Source organism: Dunckerocampus dactyliophorus, chromosome 16 (genome assembly GCF_027744805.1).
Source record: "Dunckerocampus dactyliophorus isolate RoL2022-P2 chromosome 16, RoL_Ddac_1.1, whole genome shotgun sequence".
NCBI lineage: Eukaryota > Metazoa > Chordata > Actinopteri > Syngnathiformes > Syngnathidae > Dunckerocampus > Dunckerocampus dactyliophorus.
In genome coordinates this window covers 11,555,146-11,566,800 of record NC_072834.1, presented here as the reverse complement: position 1 = coordinate 11,566,800, position 11,655 = coordinate 11,555,146, and the positions used below count along the sequence as shown (strand labels likewise).

General features: G+C 40.8%; 1 protein-coding gene across 1 annotated transcript; it reads left to right on the top strand.

Moving 5' to 3' along the window:
* The first annotated feature begins 112 nt into the window (after window positions 1–112).
* On the top strand, window positions 113–10,627 carry LOC129169334 (short transient receptor potential channel 2-like). The gene is made up of 13 exons (XM_054755682.1): window positions 113–245; window positions 335–1,027; window positions 1,096–1,293; window positions 1,370–1,534; window positions 2,942–3,116; window positions 3,206–3,406; window positions 3,483–3,645; window positions 3,722–3,814; window positions 4,480–4,672; window positions 4,795–4,922; window positions 4,985–5,057; window positions 5,126–5,243; window positions 7,760–10,627. The coding sequence occupies exons 1-13, from the start codon at window positions 231–233 to the stop codon at window positions 8,476–8,478; spliced, it is 2,934 nt and encodes a 977-aa protein (XP_054611657.1). The 5' UTR covers window positions 113–230; the 3' UTR covers window positions 8,479–10,627.
* The last annotated feature ends 1,028 nt before the right edge of the window (window positions 10,628–11,655 follow it).

Genomic DNA, 11,655 nt, shown 5'->3' with positions numbered 1-11,655 from the left:
GCCAAGCATGAAACACTTGGAAGCAGTTGCATTTTAATTGGCTGGGGCCACATGGGGCACTGATGGGAGTAATTGAGTGCTGGTTCCTTGCAGACGGCTTCACAAGTGCTCTCTTCACTGTACTGGAACACTCTGTAGATGATCTCCTATGTCTTGTGTTTCGAAATAGTGATTTTTGATTGCTGGTCACAGGAAAATCCTTCAATTTGTTGGTTTCTGTTTTATGAGGGATGGAAAACCTCACAGTAAGTACTTTTGTTTACACATTTAGTAGATTTAAAGATTTAGGCTGCTATTTCATTTAAAAAAAACATCTTCCTGTGCTGTCTTTCAGCAAGATCAATGGCGCGAGATCATGAACAAGAAGATGCAGTTCCCTCCGGAGCTCATTGGTGCCATCCAGGAAGGGAAAATCGAACTGGTCTGCGGCCTGCTGAAGACCGGCGATGGCATCATACGCCAGCTGGATGACTCTGAAGACCGCCTGTGGAGGGAGGCCCTCAACCTGTCCATCCGCCTGGGCAGCGAGGGCGCCATGGACGCCCTCCTGCAGGGGGTAAAGTTCGACTTCCGTCAGATTCACGAGGCCCTACTCGTTGCCGTTGACACTAACCAGCCGCAAGTGGTCAAGCTCCTCCTGGACCGCTTGGACCAGGAGAAAGGGAACAAGATGGACGTGCGCTCCTTCTCTCAGGCTATATTTGACCACTCCATCGACAACTCGCAGTTTGCCCCCGGTGTGACCCCGCTGACGTTAGCCTGCCAGAAAGATCTATACGACATCGTCACCATGCTCACGCAAAAAGGCCACGGTATCCCATGGCCGCACAAAATTTCCTGCGCTTGTCTGGAGTGTCGCAACGGGCGTCAGTATGACCTGCTCAAGTTTTCCTTGTCTCGCATCAACACTTACCGTGGCATTGCCAGCCGCGCCTACCTCTCCATCACCTCCGACGACGCCATGCTCAGTGCCTTCAGCCTCAGCAGGGAGCTCCGCAAGCTCTCCCAGAAGGAGCCAGAGTTCAAGGTCAGTGGTTGCTCGCAGATGTCTGTCTCTCTCGTGTGTGTTTTGATTGCGGTTGCTTTCCTCCGCAGCCGCAGTACCTGAGCCTGGAAGAGCTTTGTCAAGAGTTTGCAGTGGAGCTGCTTGGCATGTGTCGCAACCAGAGCGAGGTGACCACCATCCTTAACAGCTGTGGAGACGAGAGCCAGGACTCGGACGAGCAGGCCTTCGAGGAGGGAATACCCAACCTGTCACGTCTGCGGCTCGCTGTCAACTACAACCAGAAACAGGTTGGCCAAGAGATGTGAGGAACACTCAGTCTGGTACTTGTACATTTATCACTTCTGTGTGTTTGCGTTTGTGCAGTTTGTGGCCCACCCAATCTGCCAGCAGGTGTTGTCGTCAATCTGGTGCGGCAACCTAGCAGGATGGAGAGGCAGCAGAACAGCCTGGAAGCTCTTTGTCTCTGTTGGGATCTTTTTCACCATGCCCCTCCTCTGCCTAGGCTACTGGATTGCACCAAAGTCAAAGGTCACATGATGTTTACACTTGCACCATTGACATAGACGAGCACGTGAATGAGGATGGATACACAGGTGTTCTATACTGCACGGCCCACAAACGGCCAAAGAAAGAAAACAAACATACTGTATTTTCAGTGCACCAGGGGTGTCCAAATTTTTTCCATAGGGGGCTGCTTACTAAAAATATTTTCATGTTTTGTTTTTTTTTAGTTTAGTTTTATTTCTACAGTGTGCCATGGACCAACAAATAGCCCCCTAGGCCACGCTGAATAGAAAAATGTCAATGTTCCATAAGACAAGACCCTTAATATCAATCAGGTTTTAACCTGGTTATGTAAAGAATTAAATATATATATATATATTAAATGTATTAAATTAAGAAAAACACTGAATATAAAATGACCCCTCTTTTTTCAATATCAATGAAATAACTGTTAGATTGCAATAAAAAGGATATACGGTATTCCTTTACTATTTGACAGTTGTTTGCTGACTCTGCTTAAAATTAGTATCGGAACTGCTCCTCTGTTGTTTGCTAACTTGCTAGCAATGTTTGAAACACTTTTTTTTCGCAGGGGTCTGTATGTCACCAGGTCACTGATGTGAGCGAGTGACAGGAAGTTCTGGGGAGAAGTCATTTGTCGCTAGCTGTTGGTTTGCATGTATAAATCTCCATATAAGACAATCAGACTTTTTCAGACTTTTATAAGGAAAAAATATTTATATTCAGGTCAATACAGTTACACTTCTTTAAAAAAAAAAAAAAAAAAAAAGAAGAAGCATTTTATTTGTAGGTGCCTTTCAGGACCTTACAGATACAACAATCAGCAGAGACAAAAGTTTAAAAAAAAGAAAAAAAATTGTCAAAATACATATAGGGATGTCCGATAATATCAGCGAACCAATGTTGGTATAAAATTGAGATATTGGATCATATTGGTATCACTTTTCTGCCAATAAGGACTTCTGTGAGACCTCATCAAGCTGCGCGTAATGGCGCACCAACTAAATAGTAGTACTGACTACTATTGAGAAACGGCGACTGCAAAGCAGGTGCACATCGCACCAAACAGGAAAACAAAAACAAAAGAAGAGCACAAAATGTGAAGCGACATGATTTGCCTTATTTTGCACAAACAGCGCTTATTTGCGAAATGCATCCAGTAGAAGAAGCATAATGTGTTCATTACACCACATTAGTTTGAGGGAAGAGCTGCTGCCGATATTGGTATCGATAGATGTTGGTATTTGTAATGAAGCCAATACCTCAAGAGTGCAGAATAAAAGTGGTTGGGGTTCTGTGCCTCGTTATGGAAATTAACTGTCAGCTCTCCAGTGAATAATTCCAATATCCATATTTCTGGTGTCCAAGTTCTTAGACTGACTAGAAAGTTTAATCCTATGTTGTCACCAGGTGGGAAAGATCCTAAGGACACCCGTGATCAAGTTTCTTCTGCACTCGGCCTCCTATCTGTGGTTTCTCATCACGCTGCTGGGCGAATCCATCACCATGGAGATGTATCGAGATAAATTTGCATCGAGGCAGCAGAACATCCTCCACAGCTCCTTCCACATGGTGTGGGTGGTCGGTGGGTGCATGCTATGTGGTGGGTCGGAGCTCTCCGCCTATGTCATCAACTCATGTCTGAGCCCAGAGTTGTCGTTGTCGTCTCACTAGGTTTCTTCTGGTACGAGTGTAAGGAAGTGTGGATTGAGGGCCTGAGAAGCTACTTCCTGGACTGGTGGAACTGCTTGGACATGATGGTGCTCAGCATGTACTTGGCCTCGTTTGCTTTACGTGTGGTCATCATGCTGAAAGGACATTTCCTCTGTCTTGATGCTGACGGCACGGAGGAGTGCGCCTACTTCACCCAGACTGGTGGGAAACCAAGGAGGTGCCACTTTGTATCATCAAGTGACTTTTCTTCATTACATCTTTGCTTCTGGTGCTGCAGTGCGTGATGACTGGCATCAGGAGGACCCTCAGTTGATTGCAGAGGTTCTGTTTGCAGTTACCAGCATGATGAGCTTCACAAGGTTGGCCTACATCCTCCCTGCTCATGAGTCCCTGGGGACGCTGCAGATCTCCATCGGGAAGATGATTGATGACATGATGAGGTGATAGCGTGACGCCCCCCTTTTCTCTCATACAGCTTGATGTTTGCACCTGAGACCTTACCTTTGTTGTCTTTAGATTCATGTTCATATTGATGATTATTGGAACCGCCTTCCTCTGTGGTATCAACAACGTCTACGTCCCCTATGTCATCTCTCCACATCTGGGCAGGTGAGAATACACGAGCGTCACCAATTTGATGTGCTTCAAATTCAATGCAAAGCAATGTGGAACCTCCTTAGTCAAACCACCCCGGAAGTCCAACAATTGGGAGTCACAGATGGTAGGGCAGTGGTTCTCAATTACTTTCTGTCATGGCCCCCTACAGAACAGAAATGTTTTCACACCCTCCCGATTTGATATACTATTGAGATTGTGTAGTTTATTTATTTATCTGTACAAACCACTGTATGTGTTGCTGGCACCAGCAGAAAGGTATAGTATAAACAGCAGTACAGTAATCCCTCGTTTATTGCGATTAATTGGTTCCGAACTCGACCGTGATTAGTGAATTTCCGTAAAGTACGATTCCTTATTAATGGAATATTTTCATAGTTAGACCATAGAAAACCTCTTTACGGCCTTCTAAATACATATTTTTATATTATTAGAGTCCTCTAGACATGAAATAACACCCCTATAGCCTCCTCGAGGCTGTGAGCAGGCTGAGGCTGTGAGCAGGATGTGGATGAACAGTCTGACACTTTGTTGCTTTTTGGTCTTCCAGTCGAGCCACGGTAATCATCACCCTCCACGATCTCCGCTTGAAGCATCTGACTGGAAAAAGTCAATCATTTTGAGATTCTGAGTATTCATTGTTTCTCCTCTTCATGCAGGTTTAATGAGACTTTCCACTTCCTGTTCTGGACCATGTTTGGTGTTGCCAACCAGGACTACGTGGACATGCCACAGTTTGTCCTGGCCGAGTTTGTAGGACGCATTCTTTACGGCATCTTCACGCTGGTCATCGTCATCGTCTTGCTCAACATGCTCATTGCTATGATCACTAACTCCTTTCAGAAAATTGAGGTAAAATGATTGTTGAATTGTTCTTTTTCACTTCTGGAACATTCCAGTGAGATGATTGGGATTGTTATGATTTCAAAATAAAGTCCTGCCCCTTTAAAGAAGCCCCGTTCATGTTGTTCCAGGATGACGCAGACGTGGAATGGAAGTTTGCCAGGTCAAAGCTGTATCTCAGTTACTTTAGAGAGGGCCTCACCATGCCTGTACCCTTCAACATCATCCCATCCCCTAAAGCTTTCTTTTACATCTTAAGGTGAGCTTCAAAACAACACACATCTGCACAGAGAGTCCCCTTGTTTTTTTGTTTTAAATCAGGGGGATCTTTAGACGTGTTTGCTGCTGCTTCACTTGCAGTGCTGAGAAGAAATACCCACCCATAGCTTCCCTGGTAAGATTGAATGTATTTAGATTGCATTTGTTTATTGCCATACATTTAATATCATGTGTGTATCCGAGTCCAACAAGAAGGGCTCTAAGGACAGCCAGCTGCCGTACCGTCAGCAAGTGATCAGAGCCTTAGTGCAGCGATATATCGAATCAGCTCGCAGGGAGTTTGAAGAGACCAAGAGGAAAGGTAACACATCATTGTCATACACCTGAAATCACAATCAAATGTATTATTTGATGGTGAATTTGATGTATATACAGTATTTGAAATAGTATATTTTATATCATATATATATATATATATATATATATATATATATATATATATATATATATATATATATATATATATATATATATATAATATAATATTTTATAATCTAACTTTAATATTTTGGTACTCCGAAAAGCATTAAATTAATGAAATTAAATTAATGTAAAATGTAAAAAAATAAATGATTAATATATAATAATATATATAATAATAATAATTAAATGATCTATTATTATTTCATGTTGAGTGTAAATAGATTTGAACCTTTTCCCACATTTTTGTAATATAATTACTTTAATGGTCTAATTTTAGTATTTATTTGCTTAATATTTTCTTTCAGAGCCATGAAACTTATTATTATTATTATTATTATTATTATGCAGTTTCATGAAGTTTCATAAAAAAATGTGTTTCAATGCCCTGAAGAGAGTATCGTAATTTCCGGTGTATAAGCCGCTACTTTTTACTTAAACGTTGAACCCTGCGGCTTATACAAGTACAGCGGTGCTAATTTATGGCTAACTTCTAATCTTGGGACATCTTTACTGAAGAACTACTAATTGTTTAAATAATAACTCAATATAACAGTCTGACTCACGGTGTCATCTTACAAAGAACACTAAACTCAACACACAGCTACTTTACACTCAAAATGCATACTTAAAGGTATACCCAAAAGGTATACAAACAAGTACCAATACGAGTTTAAAATTAAAAAAAAAACAATTTTGAATTTTTCCCATAATGCATCTGAGCAAAGCAGTCATTGGTGCCTGCAGGGGCGCTGTAATGATGTCAGCCTCCCTCTGGGTCCCTCTGGTGGGCGGAGGCAGCATTGCAGCGCCATCCAGCCATTTTCTATGCCACTTGTCCTCCAATGAAATGCTTTGCTCAGACGCAATCCATTATGAGAAAACTTAGTAAAACCTAGTCAAATCCACAGCAAGAGTTCAGTAAATCTGCCTTTTCAATATAATAATGCTCACTTGTGGTTGATTACCAGAAAAATGTACTTTAAAATAATTAGTGAAATAATAATAGTGTATTTATTGTAAATAAAAAACTGAGCAATAGTATCTTAGGAATGGCAGAATTTTTAAAATAATTAATTCAACTATTTTTTGTACAGTAGAACCTCGGTTAACGTGTTTTTTTTGGTTAACGTAGAACATTTATGCCAAAATGGTTCTTCGGTGTCCATACATTTTCCGGTTATCGTACAATGTGGTGTGCGTCTGGTCATGTTATTAATACCGTAACAGTACAATACAGAAACTTGCTAATACATGACAACAGGAACCGGAAGTCAGCTCAGTCACCCGTTAATGATGCCATCAGCAGTTGACTCTGCAATTCTTTGCTAACTAACACAGTTACGCCACACAAAACACTTCATGGTTTTAAGATTATGGTTTTACATGCATGAAACTATTCTAAATACATATGAATGACCAATGAAAGGAATCATTGAACATTTACTTTCATTGATTGTTGACCAAGATGGCAATGTGGCAGCAAGATCAACACGGACACCACCTTCTTGTTTTGCCTTGAGTTATTTCTTGAATGTTTCTCAGCTTATTTATCAAAATGCTGAGACTTGCAGCTTTCTTTGGCTGCATTTTGGCTTACTTGGCATCCAAGATCATCAGAAAAGCAGAGACTTGTGGGGAGAAACACTATGCCACATCGCGTCTTGGCAACAATCACGTCTTCAATGTAAGTACCCCGAAATCTTCATTTATCCCTTTCATTCATCATTTACATGTATTTATATTCATTTCAAATTGTTTTATGCATGTAAAACTAGAACTGTAAACTGCAAATATGGATTTTGTGTTAACATTTTTGGCTTTCTGGAATGGAGTAATTGGATTTACTTGATTTTGAATGGAAAAAATTGTTTACAGTATGTTTTGGTTAGAGTCGGACCTTTAGGATTGGATTAATCTCTTATCCTAATCTCTAAAACACGAGTAAGACCTCGATTCTGCTGCTGCTTGGAGGCTTGCTCCGATGTTGACATTCTCTTCCGATTTTGGATCAACATTTGTAATAAAAGTGACTGTTGTATTAGATTAGATTCCGCTGCAGAACCACCCACTCAATATCGTCAGAAAAGCCAATAACAGTATGATACCATATTTCTTTCTAAAAAAAAAAAAAGATAATAAATACAAAAAATACATACATAAATACATTAGTTAATTAATTAATGAATAATTTTACAAATCTTTTATCAAAATTCTGCAAATTTACAGGGACACGACTACTGAAATAAAAAAAAAAATGACCGTCAAAGTCTGAAAAGCTGCTTATTGCGAGATATCATTTTAGAAAGATAATGACAAAGTGCTTCACGAGTTCAAGTAAAGCAAGAGAACGGCAGAAAGGAAATCCACGGCATTACTGATCTTGTTCGCCACCAGATATTGGTAATCGCATCACTGAGCTTAGCAAAGCCATCGTGAGGATGCACAATGATCTGAAAGTGGTCCATCAGCATGTGGCGGATGGAGGACACCCTGCGGACGATGCTCTGTCCAAAGACGGCTCGTCTTTCCTGGGAAGATACATCATTGGCGCCAAGAACAATTTCAGAGGCTTTAACAGCGTGCTCGATGAGAAAAATAAGTCCCAAAATGTAACAGTGCATCAAGGAGAGGACGAGGAGGACAACATAAAAGGGGGAGGGAATGAGAATGAGGATGGCGACTGTGGAGAGCATGCGTCTGAATGCGAGGTGGTGAAGATGGAGGAGGGCAGAGCGCAACTGGAGAAAGAAACAGCAGAAAATGAAGCCCAAGAAGACAAAAAGGTGACACCGGAAAAGAGAAGAGCAGCGGAGAACCTCCCAGAGACGACCACCAAAGGAGCGAAACTTCCCAAAGTAAGCGACACCAAGGCCGGCACGGAAAATGTGCTGAACGAGTCTAAAGACGGATCGCTGCCGGATAACAAAGTGGGGGCTCCGTGGATAAAAGGGCGACAGTTTGAGCACAATGCTGCTGAGAGATGCGATGGAGGTGAAAAGCCTGCAAGCCAGAAAAGCATCCCTTCACCATCCGGCAGCAGCAGCTCCACAGACACCGGCTTTGCTTCTCAAGAAGGGGAAGGATTCATTCATGGCACTGGGGTAGAAGAGTAGCCTCTCATCCATTGTGGCTTGTTTTGGAGGTGCATGCTTGTCAATTGATCACCACATCACCACGTTGTGAACAAAAGTATCGAGACACCTGGCTGTTGCTTCTCCAGAAAACATGGTCCTCATTTGCAGCAATTCCTCTCCTCCGGGAAGACTTTTAAAAGATGTTTGCTTTGTGTTAATCTCTCTTCTAGTCCATCCTAAAGGTAGTGGAAGGGGTTGAAGTCAGTTCTTCCACACCAAACTCATCCAAGCTTGCCTTTATGAACCTTGTTCTCTGCGCAGTGGGAACAGAAAAGAACCTTCCTCAAAGTGTTTTAAATTGTCCAAAATGTCTTTATAGGGTGGATGTAGGGTGTCTGCTCCAATCATCCATCCATCCATCTTCTTGCCGCTTATCCTCACTAGGGTCGCGGGTATGCTGGAGCCTATCCCAGCTTGGTCCAATCATTGATGGACTAATTAAATGAAGAGGCGAGGCTCAAGATACAGTGGAAAAAATATCTTCCAAACCCTCCAATGTTTTCATTGAGTCTTGGCTCTATTATAAATTAAATACTGTATTGACCCAAATATAAGACAGTGCAGTCAAACCTCAGTTTTCATCCACCCCAATTTTTGTATGATTTGTTTTTCATACAGTATTGCGTAACAAACTTGCGTAACAAACGTTTGCCCTGTACTGTATCATTTCACGAAATCCACAGCCCAAACAAAGCACCCTGACTGACTCACCGTCCGTGCGTTTTTTTTTTATTGATTGTGACTGCTAAATAATCCACCATGGGGCCAAAGAAAGTTGCAAGTGCCACCAACTTGATAAAGAAGATGAGAAACACTTTTGAATTCAATCTCGCCAGGATATACGGGAAGTCCGCATCAATAAGTTGAATCCATTCATCATTTCTAATTATTTTGCATCGTTTTCGGCACGTAAAACTAATTATTCTCGATGAAAATGTTTTTTGGCTCATTTTTGGGTTAATGGGTTTTCCAATGGGAAAAATTACCTCCGTTTTCATACGTTTTTGATTTTGAAGAACCTTTTGGAAGTAATTAATGCAGAACACCAAGTTACCACTGGATTTCCTCCCCAGAAAACAGTCTGATCAAGACGGGCCGCTTCATGGTTGAGAGATTTATACCATTTGGCACCAAATGATTTGTCACCTAAAGAGTCGAGCTTTTCTTCTCGTCACACACACACACACACACACACACATGCACCAGAGAGATACAAATATGATACATACACACGCATGAAAAAGTGTCTCTAAGGTTGTAGCAAGTTAGCAAACAAGCCAGGAGGAGTTCTGATGCTAAATTGAATATAATCGTGATTGGTTTAGAACAGTAAAACAGCTAAGAAATATGTTTTTTTTTCAATTTTATTTTAATCTACTAGTTATTTATTTTCCAAAAATAGATCTTGAAAAATATATATTTGGGTCAATAATCATATTTGATGTCGCATCTTTGAAATTAACTGAATATATTGCAATTGTAACTAAAACAAAGACATTTCTTTTCATTAGTCTTCATTAGACACACCGTGAAAGTCCGTCAAAGTCAATACCCCGAGCCAGATTACCAGCCAGTCAGTCACACGGCAAAGCAGGTCTTGAAAATGAGGGATCGTCTTATGTTTAGGGCTGTATGGTTGTCTCTCCACGTGCTGAAATGCAGAGCAGCCTGGCCCATTAGGCGATATTGGCAAATGCTAAGAGCGCTGTGGCCTGCAGGGGGCGCCCCCAAAAAATCAGGGAAAAAAATCACCTTCAATTTAATATTAAAACCAGTAATTACCATTAACTACTAAGATGGAAAAGGTCACATTAATTAAAATGTAAAACAATGCCCGATTTATATTACTTTAAATTATAGGTCTACTTATTTTTGTACCGTTAGCTATATATAGCTACTGCATAGTGTAAATGCAGCTTATACTGTATATAATACATCATTGTGTGCAAACTGTGTTATTTAAGTTGTTTGATGTTGATTGTATTTATAATTAGTATTATTTATTCACTTATTTACAGGTTTTTTATTTTGTGGCAGGGGTATTTATATTATATGTTGGATTAATTGTCATTTCTTAACCATGTAAATCGGGTGACACTTTATCTTACAAATTAAAGACAATGGTACAAATATTGTCATTCAGTTTTTGTCAGTGTATGTAAGTCACTGACAGAGGGACCGTCACATTGGGTCGGGCCGGCCAGCTATGGCTGAAGGGATCAGTGGCCATGATCACGCTGGCAAACATTCAGCAGAGGGCAAAGAAAAAAAAAAAAAAAGTTATATATAGTGGTTTGAAAAAGTGATTTCTTATTTTTTTGCATGTTTGTCACACTTAAATGTTTCAGATTATCAAACAAATTTAAATATTAGAATACAATGAAGTTTTTAAATGAAACTTTTGTTATTAAGGGAGAAAAAAAATCCAAACCTACATGGCTTTGTGTGGAAAAGTGATTTCCCCCTAAACCTGATAAGTGGTTGGGCCACCCTTAGCAGCAACAACTGCAATCAAGCGTTTGCGATAACTTTCAGTGAGTCTCTTAGAGTGCCGTGGAGGAATTTTGGCCCACTCATCTTTGCAGAATTGTTGTAATTCAGCCACTTTGGGGGTTTTTCCAGCATGAACTGCCTTTTTAAGGTCATACCACAGCTTCTCAATAGGATTCAGGTCAGGACTTTGACTAGGCCACTCCAAAGTCTTCATTTTGTTTATCTTCAGCCATTCAGAGGTGGACTTCCTGGTGTGTTTTGGATCATTGTCCTGCTGCAGAGCAAGTTGGTTTCAGCTTGAGGTCGCGATCAGATGGCTGGACATTCTCCTTCAGGATTTTTTGGTAGACAGCAGAATTCATCGTTCCATTTATCACAGCAAGTCTTCCTGGTCCCGAAGCAGCAAAACATTCCCAAACCCTCACACTACCACCACCATATTGTACTGTTGGTATGATGTTTTTTTTCTAAAATGCAGTGTTCGTTTTACGCCAGATGTAATGGGATTTAAATTTGCGGGTGGCAATGACTTTTTCACACAGGGCCATTTGGATTTTTTTCCTCCCTTAAGAATACAAACTTTCATCTAAAAACTGCATTTTGTGTTCAGTTGTGTTGTTATTGACTATTTGAATTTGCTTAATGATCGGAAACATTTAAGTG